The sequence below is a fragment of the Chlamydotis macqueenii genome, chromosome 4 (genome assembly GCF_036417535.1).
Source record: "Chlamydotis macqueenii isolate bChlMac1 chromosome 4, bChlMac1.mat, whole genome shotgun sequence".
In the NCBI taxonomy this organism is placed as follows: Eukaryota; Metazoa; Chordata; class Aves; order Otidiformes; family Otididae; genus Chlamydotis; species Chlamydotis macqueenii.
In genome coordinates this window covers 55298018-55320020 of record NC_141559.1, presented here as the reverse complement: position 1 = coordinate 55320020, position 22003 = coordinate 55298018, and the positions used below count along the sequence as shown (strand labels likewise).

At 41.4% G+C, this 22003-nt stretch overlaps 1 protein-coding gene across 1 annotated transcript in view; it reads right to left on the bottom strand.

Annotated features, from left to right (window-relative positions):
* Positions 1 to 22003, bottom strand: part of SCFD2 (sec1 family domain containing 2) — a 205362-nt gene that overhangs the window by 14480 nt on the left and 168879 nt on the right. Inside the window, exon 6 of the mRNA XM_086746816.1 lies at positions 33 to 178. Within this exon, the coding sequence (XP_086602942.1) occupies positions 33 to 178 (146 nt within the window). The remainder of the gene's footprint in view (positions 1 to 32; positions 179 to 22003) is intronic.

The window sequence follows — 22003 nt, the reverse complement described above, 5'->3', positions numbered from 1 at the left end:
AACAGACACAGGGAAAAGAAAGATCCACTTGCCTGGTGGGTATTGCTGCCTGGATTGTGTATGGAATTGAACTGTTTCATGTGCATTCGAGCTCTTGCAATATCCCTGAGGGACTGAAAGATATCGTCCACTGCATCTGTGGCTTTCTGAGATGTCAGGTTCAGCGACGAGTCACAGCCTAAAGAAATAAAGAAACACACAGCTGAGTGAGCAAAAAACCTTCAAGTGCTTTGATAATAAGCAGGAGGAAAAGGATAAGTGGGAGGAAATTTTAAGTTAGTTTCATCATGTTATATTCTAGAAGCTGAGGGGCTTCTTAGACAGCATATCATCAGTGTGGCACGAGTCTCTGCAGCTAAGCAAGAAGGCATAAATCGAAGACAGCAAGCAAAGTGAACAGCACCTCTCTAACCCCATTTGTAACCTAAATCATACAGCAATTTCATCAGCACAGGGTATGTTTTGCTCTCCACAGCAAACAAGATTCTCTGCTAGCAGGTCCCGAAGAAGGGCCCCATGTGGAAAGGAGCCAGCTGGTTTGCCAGTCTCCTTGAGGCAAAACAGCCATGAAGAGGGGTACCATGCCCCACCTGGCAGCCTGCTGACTCCAAATGCATTTCCTACCTTTGTGACAAGAAAAATGGGAACAATCTGTGCTAAATACAGAGGAAATGATAGCTACACATCAGAAAGAGCTGTATTACCATAAAAAAGTTCTTATCCCTCAAAGTGGCATAGTTATTACTTTTAATGTACTTTTCCAAAGCACTTCTGCTAAGATATAATGCTTATCTTCCACAGAAGCCAAATTCCATTTACAGGACCATGTAAAAGGTCCCTCCAGGTGGCCAGGCAGTGCCTTGGCAAAGAGAAATTCTTAGCCTTGGCTCCATCCCTCTCACCACAGGACCTATACTGCACAGAAGTGCTGAAAAAATGCTTTCTCAGCTGACCTGCTGTTGAGAATTAGCCAAGGGAGAGATAACTGGGTCACCCAGTATTTGTACTGCCCTGTCAACACAGCTCTACAGCTTTTGACATCTCTGCTTGCTTCTGTTCTCACTTAACTCCTCGTCCCTGTGGTGGAAGATCTTGCCACATGTGCATACAAACACACGTTCACTCCTGCCTTTTGCCAGTGTCTTCTCTGGGGGATGCTGCAGTAGTGGGTTGTGTGTCCATCCCCTGGTCCTGCAATCAGTCCTGCACCAGCAAACTTCTGTGTCTGCACGGAGTCCTGCTGAGAGGACGTGGTGTCCCTGCAGATCCTAGGACCTGACGGCTCGCGTCACACTGCACCAGTGGAGCCTGGCACTGAAAACAGTCGCCAAAACATGTCGTGAAGGAGGCTGGACTTTTTGGTCAGGGGGATTCTGACCAAACTTTTCTCTACAACTGACAGAGGATGGAGTCCTTATGCACTAAGGAAACAATAAAAAATTCAGTACTTTCAAAATTTACAGGGAATTCCTAATAGCTAATCTGTATCACTTTCACATCTTTGCATTCTGCACAGCAGAATATATATGTTATACACACATACACACACACTTACAGAGGTCTGAAATTATTCCTACAAGATGGTGATCAGACACTGAGTTTTCATTTGTCTGAGTATTATTTGCTGAAAGGCTCTAAGTCTGATCCCCAGCTGGTGCAGCAGAACACATGAAATGACTGTACTTCTGCAGGGCTACGTCGGACCAAGCTGCTGAGGATTTGTACTGTTATATCCCACAAAGCAGCAAAGCAAGAGGAACTGGGCCTCAGTAACTCTCGTGTTGTAATTCTAAGGCAGACACTCACATATTTTTGGACACAGTTCTCGGCATTATTATTACTATTACTATTTTAAATGAGTGCAAAATAACTTACAGAAATATTTTTGTTGTTACGTATGTGCAAGATCTGCATGCTCTGATACTCTGACCAAAGCTTAGTTTTTCATTTGGCCAAGGAGCCTGTGTGTTGTCAGTGAAAGGCCTGAACACAAACCCCACTCTGCAGCTCATGACCCCACTCCACTGGTGCTCTTGAAAACAGAGAGATGGCTCCTGTGAGTGATCTGGTGCTGGTTTCTGCGCAACGGTGTGGGGTCCAACAGCTGAAAAAGTGAAACTGAACATTTATTTCCTAGATATATGAGTTGGGTAAATAAAGTCTGAGGTAAAAAATCCAGGTTTATATTTATCACTCACACAGGCAAAATGCTCCGAGAAGATCTTGTATCGTCGACGTGCTTTTACCCTGCCCATAGGAAAACAGGAATCAGAAAACCAGAAAGTCCCTGTTAGCTCCCGACTCAGAGGCTTTAGATATTTAATAGTTAACATTTTAATGCATTTTGCAAGTGAAAATTAAAATGAAGAGCCATATCTCATTATTGCATTACTAGATTTTTCTTCTGAGAGACAAGCTCTCTCTGTTTTAGCCACATTAGAGATAAGAAGCTCCTAGGTATTATAAGTAGTTATATTTTCTTTGTCCTCTCTTCAATCCTTTATCAGCAGAAGCCATTGCTTTTGGCCAAACCATTTCTCCAATGTTTCCTTTCTCTAGTGAATGCAAGTATCCTGTGTTGAACAAGTTCAGGCAGGGTAAAAAGCATGTTAAGTTTGCTCTGCTTTGGCCACTCTTCTTTTTTTCTTAATTGTTTATTTTCCTGGATCAAGTAAAAGTCTTTTGTTTTAGCCCTACAGCTATTTTCCTCATGAAAAGAAATACTTGTTTCCTTCTCCTGTTGGCATCACTTCTCTCTCACTCTCTTTTTATTTTAACAAGAGCCTTTTGACCAAGAAGCTTCAAAACAGCTTCTTACTTCCCACTTCTGGAACTGCAAGGCACGGTCTGGCTTCGTGGCTGGAAGCCTCTGAGATGCTCCTCACCTTGCGTGGCCTCGTGTGTCCCGCTTTGCTTTCTGCTACAGAGTCAATCTTCTCTCAAGCAATTTCTCATCAAAGCGCAGCCTCTGTAACTTCAGTCACCACTCAAACAACATTGCCAGGGAATGCTGTCTGGAGCTTGGGCTTTGCTTTATGGCTTGTGCTTACACACTCAGGGGCTGGAGGAGGCCATGAAATAATTCACCCTTACCTCCGTTTACCAGGCCGCATCGCTTCATTGCCGTCACCTGAACCAAAACAAGAGCCCTGGCATGCCGTGAGGACAGCAGCTCCTCACCCTCCGTGTTCAACTGTGCCTCTCAGCAGACCCAAGTGTATCTGGAGGAGCACTGGAGCAGGGGCTCAATGTGTGCTTCCAGTCTCCACGGCAGAGCCTGGTGCTGGAGCCAGTTTGGAGCATGGGGGCACTGGGACTCGAAGCATGGGTCCGGCACCAGTTTAAGGCTGACCAGATGAAGGGAAAAGAGGAACGCTTTCAAAAGTTTCTCTAAAATGTGGTTTCCTTGGGACTTCTGATCGCATGTCTGGGGAAGTCATGGCTCTCTCTTTCCATCCTGATATCCAGTCTTGTTTTTTTAAATGTAAATTTTTAAAAAAAGTTTCACTTGCAATCCCTTATTGTTGAAATTAATAACAAAATCTCAGGTTCTCTGAAGGCTGCTGCCTACCTGTCGCACTGCAGTAGGTTTGAAGAGGGGAGCCGGGTTTCTCTCCAGCTTGGAGAACAAGAGAAGCTTGTGTACAAATGGCGAGCGGCTACAAATCACCTCCCGTTCATACCTTCCCTGTGAATGGGGCTGTGTGCGCATATGGAGAGCAAAACACAATCCCTCTTCTCTGCCCGCCTCCTGCTACCAAGAAATCTGCTCCTTTTACAACAATGAAGAGGTGGAATACATTAGCTGCTTCACAGCTCATGTGCTAATTAAAACAACTCTTCCTGTTACTGTTTTTTTCAGGGGAAGTTAAATGGCATTAGGAGAGCATGCTGAATGAACACCTTTGAATCCCAAGCCCTATTATATATGGGAAAAGGCATTTAAATAAATTTTGGGGATTTCCTGTCAGAGTGAAGATGCCCAGATACAGAAAAAAGAAAATCACGCTTAACCAGCATGGGACTAAAGATTTTAAATCACATATCCAAGATCTTGATGATATCCCAATAAGAATACAACCTAGTTCTGAGGTAAGTGGTGCCCGACCTCACTGATATTGCTTCTGTTCTGCTGCCATCCATTTGCGCTGAATTTGAAGGGAGTCAAAATGTCAGGAGCTGCATCCAGCACATAACAGGATGAGACTATCAGCCCTGATTTTTGACCTACTTTGGAACTTTTTCATCAGAGAGAGCACATCTCCTCTTAAGCTACACACCTGCATAGCCATTAGTACCAGGATGAATCCATTTTCACAAGAAGCTTGAAAAGGGGAGAATGGAGATGCTCTTCTCCACAGTCTGGGGTGACTCAGAAACCAAACTGGACCAGTTCTACTACCAGTTTCTGAAATTGGAAGGAACATACTTTAAGAAAAGGACACAGACATTGTGAACCCACGAGATCTATAATTATACAGTGGCATGTGATCGATTATTCCCTCCCTGAATGCAACAAATGAGAATTTCAGATCTGTGCATCAGGAAACTTTTCATTGTGCTTTGTGTCTTTCGGTATGTGGTCCAGGCACTATAAACAAACTTGTTCTCTCTCTAAAGCAGCATTATAATTATTAACATTTTGTGAAGGTCTTTGGTACTTCCAGGACACCACTGAAAGGCTATGATTCTTACAAAGTTAAAAAATTAGGAAAGCTTAAAGTTTACCACTTTACTCTGTTTTATTGATATTAACTTAGGCTCTCTCTACCTTAGGCTCTCTATAGCGCATTTACAGAAATAAAACAATATAAACCCTGTAAACTCTGGAAAGGAGCTGACAGAGTAGCCAAGCCATTTTCGAAGCACATGCTGAAGCAGGGGCTAAACCAGAAAACTGGTACTTTGAAGAAGGGAAAATCCAGCATCAGGATTGCATTATGCAAGCTATTTTCTAGATATGCAGAGCTAATTGGCTTGTCAGCAAAAGACAGAGAAAGAACAGAGATACAGGGTGCCTTGAGGGTCAGAACTCAAAATACAGCACTGTGCTATTAAACTAATGAAAATATTCTTTTTTTATATTTTAGATGATAGCATAGCAATGGGGGCCCTTCTTTTCCCAGCAGATAAATCTAAAATCATGCATATGTATAGCCACAGCCATATGTTTTAGAATAGTTTTGATATATTCATACATTAAGATTGTTATGAAAAAGTAGGTACGGATGCATATGGTTACATAGACCACGGCTGGTTTTTTTAAAAGAAAAAAAATGTGTTAAAACCAAAACTAGGATGAAATTAGTGTGATCCTCCTCTCACCTTTCTTCCTGATGGGTTCTGCCATGCATTTGAATCTTTATTCTTAAATCTGATTTGTATTAAATTGTACTCTCTGCTGCATCTAAAAGGGAAGCTAGTGAGCCAGTGTGACAGTGGGACAAGGAAGGATGGGCCAGAATACAAGACATCTTTCATTTCCCAATAGCAACATCAGCAGAAGGTGAAAAACCAGAACTGACTCCATCTTAGTTTAAGGGATTACAGAAGAGAGGTGTCTCCCCCAGTTTGCAAGAAGAGAGTGTCCAGAGGGGACACAGTGGTGCCTGTGACAGCTTCCCCATAGCACATGGCACATCTCTACCACTGGGGATGGGGACTGTCCTGCTCTGTGCTCGCTCCACATCCCCAGCGCCAGCATGCACGGTGCCGGCTGGGGCAGCCATGTCTGTGCTGCTGGCAGTCCCCAGCAAGGAGCAAGCCTCTGGGCAACGTTGAAATGCTGAAGGCCAAGTCAACACTACAGTGGGCTGAGCTCAAAACAGGGCTGGCTCTTCTGACACTAGCAAGTGATCTGGGTGCTACTGATTCGATCAGAGGAAAAGAAGGGTAAAAAGAAACAGGGAAGAAGCTGAAAGATTTTTCAAAATGGTATTTGGAATTCAAAGGTGAATTAAAATCTCAAGAAAACAGGCACTTAGAAGGAAGTTATGAAAGTTGTAAAAAAATAACAGGTCAATTTTGCTGAAGACCTGGCAAAGCAGTGTGTCTGTGCTGCTGGCACTGAGGGGCAAGAGCCCAGCAGCTAGGGAAGGGGCAGGCACAGAGGTGCAGAGATTGGTACCTGTCCCTACCCACAGCCTTGAGATGCTCTTGCCCCATCCCCTACCAGTAACTAGAGCAGATTTCTAAGCCATCGTCCTGATTCAACCCCTTTTCTCACCCTTCCTCTTCTTTCCCCGCTTTCTGTGATGGCCCCTTGCCCCAGTCCTGCCTCAGCCCTTCATTGCATCTGAGAGGCTGAACTCAGCTTGAACCAGGCTGCTGCGAAACCACTCCATCCCCACAGCGCTCCCCGGGGAGAGGCAAGTTATTTGTGCACCAGAGGTGAAGAGGTCGAAACTCCTCTGAGATGTCCAAGAGGTTAGCATCACAGCTGGAGCGGGATCTCGGGATTTCCCAGCCCTGGGCTCGATCAGCCCTTCTGCCAATCCACACAGCACCAAATAACAGACTGCAAATGCTAGCAGGCAGAAAGATAAACAGAGGGGAAGAAGAAAACAAAGAATAGGAGCATATGGGAAAAACATTAGTAAAAGGAGGGAAAATGTATACGATGCTAAAAATCAAAGCAGAATGTTCTTCTCCCTCAATTATTAGCAACATCTGATTTGAACCTATTTGAAACTCAAGGTTTGCATGGAGGGTCGCTGTAGGGCTCCAGCTGAATTCTGAAACTTCAGAATAAGCCAAAGGGATTATCTGAAAAGCCACAAAACAGAGAAGGTCAGCTCCATTTCTATAAATGTCATTTAAAATCTGATTGGTAGATGGAGAATGAAAACACAGCAGCACACAGGGACGCTTCGGGCCAGTCACCAGCACCACACAGCGCAAGTGAAAGCACTTATTCGGTGTCTGTGACGGGAGGAAGGAGGGTCTGATCCACCGCCAAGGAAACCATTGAGGCTGGTATTACAACCGGCAAAGGTGCAATTTGTAGTTTATTTTAATTATGACAAACATCTCCCATTTGAGAGAAAAGTCAAGGATGTTTTTTTAAAGAGTAACTAAATTTAGAATCCTAAATCTCCACTTCACCTTTAGCAGTGCTGAGCATCCAGGGATTGCACATGTGCGTCTCCACCAGCAGTTCAGCACAGATCTGATGTTTATTATACAGGGACACATCCTGTGAGCTCTGGAGCTCACCGGGGAGGGATGGCAAGAGCCAGTGGTGTGCTTGGAAAGCTTGTCATTGGCGTCAAGTGTAGGAAACTCTTCTGGAAACTGTTTTTTGGCGTGCAAGCCACACACAGCCCGCACGGCTAAGTAATTAGCTGGATCTCAAGCTCTAAAGCTGCATGAGTTAAAATCTGGCCGCTTACCTATGTGATTAAACATGGATTTAAGACCTATCTTTGGAGAGTCTTTTTTAAAAAAAAAATAAAATTTGGCTTCAATATCTGTCACTTGGAAATTTCTATTTTACAGGAATATTTTATTGCCTTCTTCTTGCCAAAATCTAACAGCACAACATGTAATATCAACTTTTATGAAGCACTGCAAACTCAATACTGCAGACTCTCATGTTACATGAAATTAAACCTGTCAATTCAGTGAACAATTACAGGGAAAAACTTCAGCATTTACCAGAATAAATTACACAAATTAACTGCAGGAGGAATTTAAGTTAGGCTCAGAAGTGCTTTCTGAAGGAAATTAATGTAACAGATTCACTAGGGAACCATTCAGTTGTTCCCTCAAGTAGTCCATATCTTAATTAAAAACCCACATATGTTAATAAAGCTATGGTAAATGCTCTGTAAGTCTAATAAGGCCTCCCAATAATGTTCTTGCAAGAACTCAGTAAAACTCCAGGTTTTACTAAATGATACCGAGCTCTATGAACATACCACCCCCGGAGCTATATGATCAGATGCCCTCAGTCTTCTGCAAGTTATTCTCAGCTCCCCTCCTTTTGTCTTCAGACTGGTGTCTGCACTTTGGCAAGGACAGGTCTTTGCTCCCATCAAGGACTTTCTGGCTATTCACGCATCAGCCAGCACCTTTCAGTGATGCGATGAAGTTTCACCCTCGGACCGGCTGCCTCTCACTGACTCCACAAGGCACTCCAAGAGGCACCGTGCATGTGAAAGACGAATGATGCATGGGGAAGGGGGGCGAGCGTTGTGTCCAGGTAGCAGCAGGCGAGGCAGCAAGCACGGCAAAGCCTCCGTGGGCAGCGTGCACGAGAACAAGGGACATGCTGTACGTGTAAAACAATACGGCCGTTCTCCTTCAGAACAGCTGGTGTGGTGGGACACCGATGGGACCCTGCCACTGCCTTTTCAAACGTACCTACTCAGGACCTAATAGCTCTGTTCCTTTCATTCTTCTCCAAGCACCTGCAAGTTGCCCTTGTGTGAGAGACCACCTGGAGCCAGACAAGCTTTCAGGCTGCGGCCTTGCTTACGCTCAGACAGCGCTGTTAATGCGGCACTTCACACTACCTGGGTGGATGAAAATAGTATGTAAAGAAAAGTGTTCCTAAGCAACTGTGTTTAAAGCCCTTCAGAAAGAAACGCCCCAGTGGCCCGTTTTCTCAGGGAGCAGGGAGGAAGCTCATGTAGAAGTCCACGGGAGTCTCAAGGCTCTGCCCATGGGAGTCTAGATGCTTTACCCACTCGGCCTCAGAGGGGAACCTCAGCAAAACATGGCAAGATCTGTAAACATTGTTATTTTTATAGAAGTTTTCTTCTTTATGTTGATTACAAGGAATCATACCTTTAAAACAACAACAAAGTGAAATAAGTCTTTCAGTATTTTTGATTTTTCCTTTTTTTTTTTTAGCTTGGACAACAGAAATTAATACGATCAATGTTTTTTGCATTCACAATCCAATTTGGTTGTACGTTCCTCATCGTGCCAAGTCAGGCTTCCAGACATGATTGGAAAGTGCTTCCCTGTGAAAACAACTGTCCTACCTAGAACTGATAAAAATGCATGAAATCGTTTAAAGTCATCGATCTAAGAATGGTGATAATGGAGAAATGCCCAAGAGATATTTTCTTTCCCAATTTAAGTTCTGAGCCAAACAGAACTCATGGTATCCTTACACTAGTGAAGGCAGCTTTATACAATAATGTAAATGTATAAAAACATAAGATCACAATTAAAACTAATAATTGTAATTTATTTATCAGCTACTGAAGTAAAACACTGTTTTTAATAGGAAGACAAAAATAATGACATTTTAATGCTATGTATCTGTTCAGAAAGGCCTCTTCATGCAGTATGCTATACAACAGATGAAAAGCCATCTGAAAATTGACAAGGATAATAGGCACTTACGCTGCATTCAATGTGCTCTATTTAATGATAGATAATAATGACTGTAGATTATAATAATTGCCATTTTAATTTCCCCCCTTTATTCAAATTAACAGAATTATGATACATCCCCTAAGAAGCTTTTGCTTTAAATTTACAAGTATGCTCAGAATAGTTTCCCCTAAAAAATGACATCGTTTACCTTCTAAAACTAAAATTAAACTATAAAAAGATTAAGTGTTAGCCAAAACACTAGAAGGTTGTTTTCCAGGAGAGAGTGGATGAAAAAGCTAAAGGCTAAATGCCAATCCTGTAATAATCTACACTGTTATGACAGCTTTGATGCTAACAGTAGGTAGAAATAGACTGTAACAAGTTTACAGAGGTCATGGTAGTAAGAAACGGAGCTGTCAGATGAACACAAATATCATAGATTTCCAGTTCTTCTAATATTTGAAATTCAAGCATGAAAATCTGATGAATGACACACCAGTCTTGACATACTTTATCTACTATTTGGCTAGTGCTGCACTACCCAACTGGAAGATAAATGAAAGAAGGACTAAATGCCATGCTCAGTGTAATTATGACATGGCACAAAATGTATAATAATAAACTCTCTGAAGTTAATCTACAACATTAGAGTTTATATCTAACTGCGATTTTAGAAGAAAAATGTATTTTTTTGAGCTCCACCATGCTCACTTCTGAAATCCTGATTACAGAAAGCACTCAGGTGTGAAATCCAACTGAAATCCAGCCAGAATATCCTTAACCTTACTTTAGCATCCCAGCTTCCCAGGAAAGAGGAATGCTACTACTCTACTGTTACTACAGGCAAATAAATAGTTTTAAAATAAAATATGCAATGTGATTGTAACCAAAAGTAATGCCCAGCATAAGTGGACAGTTCATGGTAATTCCTCTGGTAATTTTAATTCAAATTTCAATTTAGTATCTTATAGGGCTGCCTTTTTCAAAACGTATTTTCCTGACCCTGTCAATGATACGTATATTCACAGTATATGTTAATAACAACAAAGATGAATGCTCCCATTTTGTGCCTAAATTTCAAACAAGATTTGGAAAGTTTGTGGCCACAAACTGGTGGATGGATGATCTTGTAAATCACCACTCAGTAGCCCAGGCAGAAGCTCAGCCTTGAATTTAGGAAGCTGGGCCGTTCACGCTGACACCATGCTCTGCCTCCCCAAGTGTAGCACAAAGCTGCCTATGGTGTGTGAAAATGTTAATGATTCTGAAGACCAGAGGAAGATGGCTTGAGATGCTCTGCTGGAGACCAGAGTTTGTACTGGGCAAGGACCATATTATATACCTGTTGGTTCCTAATACGTCTTCTCCTGAAAATGGATGTTGACACTGGACGCTGAGGTGGAATGTGGGGATAAAACAGAGTAATGGCAGAACAGGTGTTTTTCTATCCTGCAAGTGAGGATAAGTCACGTATAACAATTTCCAGATAAAAAGAATAGAAATACTTCTGTTAAAGGGCTTCACTGCATAACAAAGACAAGCTTTTAAACACATAATATCAAAAGCAACAGCCACAATTCTCCACATCGAAATCAGGAATTCTACTTTAATGGCACCCTACCACACTGCAAGTCATACATGACCAAGGACAAAAGGACTAGAAACTGGAACACTGGAAATGTCTGCATTTACACCATGACAACTCTTGTCCCTCATGGAGCTGTTTTGCCCTGCTACCGTCAGTGGTTCCACACAAGTAAATGAAGGGTTACATCTTCCTGGTACCCTGGCCTCACCAGGGGACACCTGGGCTGGCTGAGGCTGCAGGAAAACTGCTGCAGACTTGCACTCTCTCAGTCTAAGAGGCTTAGCATCCCTTTGCACATCAGGGAGGGAAATGGGTGGGAAATGGGAAAGCAGGCAGTGAATGGGCGATAAAGAACCCATGCCTGCATCCCTCAGCTGGTCACACGTGTGCTACCTAGACTGTGGGTGTATATAGGGCACAGATGTCCATATTCTGCAGCTGGACGAGAAGCTATGCCAAACCACAGCCCTCTCAGGCCCTTCCATCACAACAAATGGTGATCATGGCAAGGAGTGAGTATGGTTTAATCCATGCACAGCATCCATTTTGTGTTACCAGCTCAACTGTGCTGCATGCTGTGCATACAACAGACCCTCTGGAGACAAACCCATGTCTCTGGTGAGTCACTGTATTGATCTACTGAACAAATGATCTGATGTGATGTTCCCATGTTTCAGATCTTCGTCTTCAGATCCTTTCCTCAGAATACACAGAGGAAAACTGTCATCGTTTGTACAACTGTCTATCTATACAGCACAACATTGTACATGTAGGTTTGGGATGTCTGAGTCAATTTTTGAAGCTATGAATCATGAACAATTTAATTCTAGTACAAAAGCAAGCTGTATTGTCTGTCACCTTACCGGAGTTTGAAACTAGAATGCTTTGCATCTAGATAAAAAGGTAGATGATCATTTAGCCTACAGCATGGGCGATTATGTTATTCCAAATAAGCATTATGTCTCTGATAAGATTAGGAAAACCATATTTTGCAGAGGCATTTGCTCTTTGTGAATCTCACTGAAATATCTATGCAAAACCAGTATTACATTTGGAGTCAGAAATAAAACAGGAGCAGTCTTGGCAAATTTCTCTCTTCGGCTTTGGTTTAAGTGGTTGTTTATAGTTTTCATCACCCACTGTAAAACTATTTCATATGAAATCATCGCTGGAGTACTGTCTCAAAAGATAACGCCTCTTGTTTTAGTAATATTTCACATCTCAGTGAGAATAACATCCTATTTTCACAGAAGATATTTTCTTTATGAAAGCAGATAACATTAACTCATCTAAATGATTTAAAAGTCTTCCTATGCTCATCTACTCTTATAATCCTTTGAAACTGTGCATTGCACTTTGCAGAGATCATAAGAATACAGCCCAGTGCAAACCTCTAACAGTCTGCAGATAAGTAAGAAAAGGCAAACAAGTAAAAAGAATGGGTAGAAAGAACAAAAATAAAGCAATTAAAAACACAAGTTAGAAAGAAAGCACTGCATGAATTATCCCACTTTATGTTAATTTTTAAAATTGGCATTACTGTTATACGAGAGACAAGACAGACTGCATACTTTGGACGAAAAGCAAAATAAAAGAAGTGAGGCTGCAGAAAGGATCTGAAAGAGGAGAGAAGGAACCCTACTATGGGAAGATGGACCAACATGGCACTATTTGCTTCCAAAGGATGAACAAAGATGCCATGTGCCAAGCCGCCTCTTCCTCTGAGTACATGGGTGTTGAAGCAGGCCACTAGCAAGACACAGCAGATCCCTGACTACGAATAGCACAGAATTATAAAATTGATGCTCATTTTTATTAATTTTCTTGTTTATCCACTAGAAAGCACAAGGCAGGTATCAGTCAATGAAGAAAATGATCAGCAGTACAAGGTGCAAGCGCATGTATAGAGGGAGGAAATATCCTAGCTTATTAGCAGACTAAACCTGTATTCATAGATACCAATTCACAATATGTGCAACAGATTAAAAAAGATGCTGGCAGAGGCCTCAGTTTAGCAGAAAATGTAAACACTCATTCAACTTAAAAGGTGTGATGGGATGAAGTTAGGCCAGTGCTTAAGTGCTTTGCTGAATTAGGGTTAAACTCACTGGTTTAATGTAGAAATAATTGTGCTATTTTAATTATCAAACAATTGAATGACTTGTGGAGTTGGTCTAAAATGTTTCTTAGGCACTTAAGAATTAACATTTTTTGTCTTTAAAACAAATTGAAAATGTTGTGTGCATTGGTGAAAACACAGGCTTTTAACACAGGCTGGAAGAAACAACTGATAGAAAATGCCTGGGATCTGTAGTTATTTCAATTTAATATACATTGTTAATGTTTCCAAAAATAAATAACGAAAAACACTCATAAGCTTGTAGTCAAGTTTCAACACCTGCTTATTTATTGTGGCCAACTAATAAGGATAACATGAGTTATGCTTTAAGCATATGGCAGAAGCATTAGGGGGTTTTTATTGTGCCCGCCTAAGAACAAAAGAGGACATGCAATTTCAGAATTAAGTGGATTTTTTTTTTTCCTCAGGAAACGAGAATATTAGTAAATGCAAGCAACCAGTCAAGCCTGAAGTACTGAGAGCAGCAATTTTGCCATGAGCCTGATCTGTGGCAGCTCAGTGCCAGGGCACTGGGCAAGTGCAGCTCAGAGGTGTTGTGGCTCCAGACCACCAAAGACTGTCATTTGCAGGGTGCTTGTCCAACGGCAATCATAGAACTGCAATAGAAATATTTATATTAATATATCTAAGCTAATAGGTTCTCAAATGATCAGCAGACATAGATGCACTTCCATGGATAAGTACCACATGAAATGAAGCCAGTGGAGGAGGGGAGGCTCCTGACACTCCTACCACAGCCACGTTTCATTTCAGAAAGGGAAAATACTAATTTTGGTCCTGAACTCCTTATATCAGCTTGTGTCCACTGATCTGAATTGAGAGATTCCTGCGCAGGGAAGAATTATATGAAGATGCACTTGTGAATGTAAACACTGTGAAAAATCACATCTGCAGCTTTTTCTCCCACGCTCTCTCCACATTCAAGACCGATCCTTCAGAAGTGTTGTGGTTGATATGTATCTCCCTCCCTGAATTCCAAGCATCATTAGTCATAATGTGAATGAAATGATTAATGACCAGGTAGACTGCTAGGTCTAGGTCTTACTTTCCCATAGAATTCGCATGGAAATATGCTACTGAATAACAGATGGCTGCTCTCAAAATCCTTCTCTGCACCACTGCTGGTTGGTGGACACCTATAACTCATTCTTTCTTCTTCCTCCCACCATGAGAAGACACACCGCACACGGAGGGGACTGCAAAGGATGAGCACCATTACAGTCTTGGCCAATTCAGGGTGATATTTTGTGCCATTTTATTCAACAAGTTTTTGCCATTCTCAGATGTAAAATTATGACTGCTTCCATTATCTGGGATGTAATAAGGTTGTCTTTTCCTCATATTTGGGATCTTTTTTTTTCACAAAAAAAAGAATGTGTTTTATTTTTACACCAAAGGATTAGAAATATTGTATTATGTATTGTATTATTTTATATATTGTGTATATATGTATTATTGTATTATTTTATATAGCATCTGGAAAACACACTTTTTTTTGCACAGATATTTCCTCTCTTCATTGGGGATGAACAGATGGGATTAATCTCTAATAGTGTTAGCCATCTGAAAAATGGGAATCTAGTCCACGGTCTTTATCTCATTCGAGGGAGTCTCCTGGAAAGGCCAATTTGTCTGCACCAACTATAGGTAGCTAGAAAGCTTCCCCTGCTAACATAAAATTCTGTAAAATAACTCCCACTTCCAACGAAAGGCCCAAGTCATTAACATGGAATAAGCTAAAGTAATACAAATCTGAGATAAGAAAAAGGATTAACGAGTAGACCAGAAGAAGTATGACAAGTATGTGTTGCTCTTCTAAAAACCGAATATGAATAGATGCTACTGTCAGCTCTCAGTACATTCAGTGAGAAACGCTTACCCTGCAGACATAAATAAACTGTCCTACTTTCTGCTTATGTCAACGCTACAGAAGGGAAAAAGTACAGAAATATCAGCTAGATAATACCTTATCCTGGGAATGATAAATGGAACGTGATCCATTTGTGAGGAGTCTTTAACATGTATAATACTTGCTTTATTTATTTCAGGGTTTTTTACATAGTCTTTTTCATAGCTTCTCCAGAGTGCTGCACCAAAGTCAAAACTCGGGGTTTTGCCTTCACAAAGACTGCCTCAACCAAGCCTTCCAGAGAAAGGGAGCCAATCAAAAGCAGAATGAAGCAGTCTCTAACCAAAATCCTGACTGAGCAGAAAAGCAGCAGAATCCGAAGCTCCAATGTGCGAGCCAAAATGGACACAGGTAGGCTTTCAAATCTGAGAGTGTTTTTGCAGAGCTAGCAGCTATAAAAATACATTTGCAGTTTTAAGTTGAGCAAATTTGATATGAGTCACAGTGGCTGTAAACATGCAACCCCCACAGAGTTGTTTGCAAGTCGTTTCTCTGCATTTACCCACTTGTGTTCAGTTGAAGACTGAGTAACGAAGTAACAGCAAAATACCAAATGCAGCATATCAATGTAAGAGGAGAGGGAAAATGACACAGGAAACAGCAGTCTAGTCACTTGCCTTTCAAATAGGCATAAAGTTCAAGAAGATTTTGAAAAAGAAAACCAAGGTTTAAAAACGAAGGAGGAAGGTGGACAAAAGCTGATAAACGCAGGTGATAACCAGGCTCGCCATACACCTTTCTGGGTGAGACAACCGACTGTTCAGCTGACAGAAGTCTGGTAGATGAAGTCTATTCAGATTTCAGTAAAACATTTGATACAATGCCACCTGGAGAATTAGTTTGGAGTAATGAGATGGGACTTAGTAAAAGAGTTGTATGGAATGGGCTGAAGGAGAGATGACTGGCCTAGGCTGGATGGAGAGTGTTAGTAATGTTCCTTGAGGACTGGTCTTACTGTTTTTATTGATGATTTCTGCACAAAAAAAAAAAAAATGGGAGTGCTGACGACAAAATAATGAGGTACTGTCAAAGGTAGAAGGAACCTGAAATATTAGACAAGATTTAAGTTCTGAAGCACCAGAAATGAGACAAAGCAGACTAGCACATCAATACAAAATGAGATAAACCTCACCAAGGTCATCAACTTAGTGGGTAATAATAAATCTCTCCATCAGCAGGGACTCTGTGATGGAAAACAACAGGAAAAGAAGAATCTGGGTGGTATTAGTTGATCTGGGGATGACTACGGCCTACCAGCATCGCATGAGGCATGCAAAACTCATCAGGTAGGGTACTTCCTGTAGATATATAGACATGCTAGTTCCATCCTAAAAATGATAAAACTGGAGAAGAAACAATTTTGGTCACTGGTGCTTGAGATACTTGAATTAAAACTGGAACAGACTTAAAGAAGATCTGTGAGCATGAATACGGAAAAGAAAAACAATTTCTAGTAAAAAAAAAATGGGGTTTGTTGAGCTCAGCAAGAGGAAAATTGAAGATTTTCCATCAGAGGAACAAGGTCCTGAAAGAGCCTTTGTGTGACAGTAGCTGGATGTGGTTTGAAATAAGGGCAGTTTCAAGATAGATTTTGGTAAGTTTATAAACAAGATTATATGATATGGTTGCCTTGAAAGGAGCAGGGGGGCTCGGTTGGTGGTGAGGCAAGCACCTCCTTGCTTCTGTTTTTCCACGTAGACCCTTGATCACTTCAGACAATTTTCATATTTCAGAGATTTAATATTACATCTAGGAGAAAACTAACGCAATTGCTCAAACACTCTATAAATGTTCTTATAAATGCTAATGTAGAATTTTGACTATTAAAAGAGTAGAAATGTCTGGCAGCCTTTTTAAAAGCCTGGTTCAGTCTAGCTGCAGGCTGTCGATGACCAGTTTCACCACGCACATTTTTCTGCCCTGACAAATGGCTCAGTGGATAGCTATGGGACAGCCTGTCTGGGAGGTTTACAACCCGCTAATGACAAAGCACTCAAAGCTGGGAATCGGTCTCTAATAGAAATGAAAATATTTTTCCTCCCAGAAAGTTATTACAATTCTCCTTCCTTCTCTCAAAGTATAAATGTTCTGTAAGTTGCCTAGCTGTCGGAAAAGACTGGTAGGAATCGTAAAGCTATCAGAGACCACAGATGTGTAGCTCTTTCACTTCCCTAATAAGCCAAACTGCTTCGGCATTGAAGAAGTGTGGAAAGGTCATCAGAGAGGCAAACTAATGAAAAAGTAGAGGCTGAAAGGAAAGCAGAAGGCTTGAAATTAGTTGTATGTGTTATACTTCTGAAAGGCAGGAGAAACAAGAGGTTTTGTTGTGTACATGGGTTAGCAAATGGGATTCTGTAGGATATGCAATTCACTGTCGCAGAGAAGGACTTGCACCATGCACTTCTGGGTAGCATGGTGTGATGGTTTGGCTGGAATTACCACACATTTTCTCGCTCACCCTCCCTCTCCCCAGTGGGATGGGGGGGAGAACTGGGAAGGAAGGAGAATTCGTGGGTTGAGATGAAGACAATTTACTAAAATAAAAGGGAAAACTACAATAATAACAGAATATAAGGATATTAAAAATATACAAAGTGAACAATATGTGTTTTCTCACCACCCGATGTCCCAATGACCAATACAGCCCGTCCCGAGCAGCGATCACGGAAACAAAACCAAGTGGCAAGCAAAGGAGCAAAAGGGAGCCAGCAAGGTAGAGGGAGCGATGCCAGCAAAACGAGGGAGAAAGATGGATGCCAGGAAGGCAGATACCCGCCCTGGCTTGCCCCCACTTATAAACTGAGCATGATGTTTATGGCATGGAATACTCTCTTTGGCCAGTTTGGGTCAATTATTCTGTCTGTCTTTCTCCCAGCTTTCTGCATTTGCAAATTAGTGAGACTTGGAAAGCAGGACTGTGTCCTTGGCCTCATTCACAACATCTCGTATCATCAGGGTGTTTATCAACATTCTTCACACACAAAATCCAAAACACACCAACTACTGAGAGGAAAATTAACTCCATCCCTGCCAGAACCAGGACACATGGAAAGGCAGACTCACTGCCTCACTATTTAGAAAGCTTAGCTGAATGGAGGGAAGGATGAAGCAGAGGATATGTCTGTTAAAAAGTACATTTCAAGCAACTCCTGCTGCCTGTACTCCAGAGAACAGGGAAGTGGCACATAGCAACCGCCTGGTCCTATAGCCAGGGACATGCATTTCCCTGCTCCTCTGAAAGTCTGCTCCAGTCTGGGCAAGCTGTAAACCTCCGAAAGATCATTGCTCACACATGCTCAGTTAAGCCTGGCTGGATTTTCACCATTAAGATGTCTAAGGATGCTCTTGCCAAACATACTCCAGTCTTTCACAGGACACAGTGCTAACAGAGCAGTCCATCCATCATCACTAAACAGCAGCAAGCTGTGATCTGTTACTTCCCAGTTCCCAGCTGTGATCAGACAGCAAAAAATGTACCATTTTCACAGAACACCACGAGTCTGTCCCATTTCCTAGGTTTTACCCAGGCCAGGGCTGCTCAGTCACTGTCCTGGTGCCATGGGGTTGGACCTACAGCTGCAGCAAGGAATAGGCTACTAATGGCATCCAGGCAATGACGAGGCTCTGTAAAAGATAAATGCCACCCTGCAAATGAATTGTAGAAAGCTAACTTCTACTTTTTTTTTTTAATTTAAATGTTTAGTAAGTTGTTAAACTACAGAAGAATTTAACAAAAAACAACTATCCTTATCAATAAATTTATGACACTGACATCTATTTATTTTATTAAACCTACGCCTTGCCAGGTTAGCTTCACAAAATTCAGCATCCTGTTTTTACAGAAGACTCAGGAAAAAGACATTCATACTTGAGATGCCAAAAGGGCTCCAATCAAGCTCTTCATATTTACTAAGAATGTAAACAAAATGACATGACCTCAGTAGGAATAATTTACTCTGTACTTTTTACAGAGGACAATAAACATATGGAAGGAATTACAGAAAGGAAGTCAGTAGATTAGTTCATCAGAGAAATGGTTTGTATGAAAATAAAATTACATATGAAAGGGTAAAGTAGGTAAGCATAGAAAAATGGCTCAAGTGTAAGGAAGAGTACTCTTTTCTTTGGGCAAATGTTTCTTATGTTCTTGATGAAGTTTTAAGAGCCGCCACTACAAGAATGTATACTCAGATGTCAGGAAGCAACAGTCTCTGTGTCATATGCAAGGAAGGAATTTTATCAGGTTCCATTTTTAGGGAGCCTTAAAATATTGCACTGGAAATAAAAAAATCACAAAAAGCATTTAAAAAATCTCAGATGATCACAGATCTATAAAACATAGGAATTACTAGGAATATGGGACATAATACAGCTGAGGTTTATGATGAAGCATAGCAGAAGAATCAGAGGCAGTGTACCTAAGTGTACCTGGCAGTAAGTGCCAGGAAAAAGATCAGGATGTGAGTGAGCACCTTTTTCTGCCTGGAGATCCTGCTCAACATGAGAAGTTCCCTGGTGAGAGTACCTGCTCTGCTGCTCTCAGGATGGAGGATGCAGGAACAATCAGAATAAAAAAAAACTGTGTAAGCCACAAACAATACAAATGAGCTGAAAGGCCCCAATCTGCATGGTTCTGCGTGCCCTTCAGCTCCTCAGTTTTCAGACGGCACTCAGTGACTTCCAGCTAGGTTTCCAGCTCAATGAAGATACACTTAGGAAGGACACATTGAACACTCCCAGATGAAACCTCAGAAGACTGAGCAGTTGTGGGACATCATGAACTCAGTTTCTCGTTGGAGAATATTAATTAGGTTTAGCTGATATTCTTTTTGCTAGCTTGTAAGTTAAAGTGAGTGTTGTTTTAAGTCTTTATGAGAAAAAGAAATCCATGCAAAGTTACTGAAAAAGCAGTATTTGAAAGTGACATCATCTGGGGCTATGTTACAAGGAGATTAACAGTAAACCTAGGCAGAAATTTTAAGAACCAGAGCCTCCAGGAGTATTAGAGTCTAAGTTTAAATACAAGTTAACTAGGCTGAAAATATTGCACTAATCTGTTCTGCAAAGATGGGCTTAAAAACTGTTTCAGAAAGGCTCCTTTGGCTAATGGAGAGGTGGGAGACAAGGGATTTGATTTCTAGAGAAGAGGGGTCTCTGGAGAGCTAATACGTGGCACAAGCGTCTTTCTTCAGGCAATCACTGGTCTTAACATGTGTCTGTTCACAGAAGAACCATGATTCAAGTGATCTGAGTTGATGGACCTTTTTTTTTTGCTTTTACGGATACCTGCAAAATAGGCCACCAAAGCCAGCTTGATCAGAATAAAAGCCAAAGACAGAACTGGCACACAGAATAGCCTAGATCTTCCAGGGATGCTGGGCAGCATAACGAAGCTTGTACTGCTGCTGCCTTAGGTTCCTCTGCTCTGCGTTAAAAACAGCAATTACTGTTTCCCCAGCTGTCAAGGCGTAGCTTCCACAACCACATTTATTCCACAAATGGGGAAGATCATCTGCAAACACCACATACTAGTTACAATAGGATTTTCACCGCTGAAACTTCTAGGGAATATTGAAAATATTTTAAGAAGTGAACCAGACAGGCTGTACTCTACTTCCAGTGAAAACGCATTTCATCCCTTGCTTCACAGGGAGCAACACTGAAGCAAAGGTGAGTACCACTGAAAATCCCATTATAGCTGTGTTAATACAAATCAGAGATGTTGGAAGTGTATTTTACATCCAGTATATTCTCAACTAGCAATCAAAAATGCTATGTTAGATGTAAGCAAGATAGGTGTCCAGATTAATTAAATCTTTCCATCCCTAAGCACTAAATTTAGCTTATTTTTCTTATGAGAACGACCAGCTTTATGCACTGAGAATGCACTAAGATGCCAGACCTGATCACTGGGCGCTGCACTTTGAATAGCTGATTAAACCTTTTTGTAGCAATGGCTACAGCTTGGCCTACCCAGACAGGTAGACAGACGTATTTAACCAACAGACCATACACTTAACATCAGATCAGAGTAGTAGACACACATTAACGTATGTGGTGGGTCAGTTCTTCTAAAGAGTACACCAGCATCCCTCTGGATCATTCAGGAGTGAGAATGCAAGTGGTAATACACAGCAGCCATTGTTGTAATAAACTTGAGGGATTTTTTTAAAGGCAAGATTCCTTCCTTTCACTTTAAGATCTCTCCATTATAAAATGATGGGTGAATTATTTCTTCTTTGGTTAGTCTATCATAACGTAACAAAGAGAAAAGAAAGCAGGCCAAAGAATTGCAGTGGTATTAAAGTTCTCAGCGCTATATTAAGGTATGTAAAATCACTGTATTAGGGTATGATTTCAGTTCTAAGTTACACACATAGGATACTCTAAACCACCCTGAAACTGAGCTTGAAGTCTAAATTACCACCAAACTCCCAAGCTCAACAGGGAGGCTCACACTTTCTTCACTGTTGGAATCACTTCTCAACAGCAATGGCCTTTGTATCTCCACCTCGAGACTGTATCTTAACGCTCCAGTAACTGCAACAACTCTCAGCTATTAAATGACTTAAGAAAACATTGAGTATATTTTTATCATCATTTCAGGGAACTTAGCAGCTACAAGTAAGAAAGGGGTACTTGTGCGGTGTGATCAGACAGCTCTTGGCAAAGTAGAAGCGAAGGCTGTTTGGTCACTGTTTTGGTACAGGCAGCCCATGCCTTTCCCAGGTCCCCTTCTCTCCTTTCTTTAGAGAAATCCCTTTGGTAATTCAATACCACAATATCTTTCAAATCAAAGGATTTAAGCCAATTGCTCTGACAGACATCTAGGAGATTCCCCACCCTAAGGACGAAAGCATGAATTTTAGCACAAGTCAGTGTGAAAAAACTACTTCAAAGAAAGAGCAATACAACACGCAATTCTATGAACTACTTCAAATGATCCCTCTGTATGTTCATTAGACTGAAAAGGGGCATGCCATTGTATACAACCACTCCTGGCCTTAATGCTGCTTTCTGGCCTCTGATGTTCAAG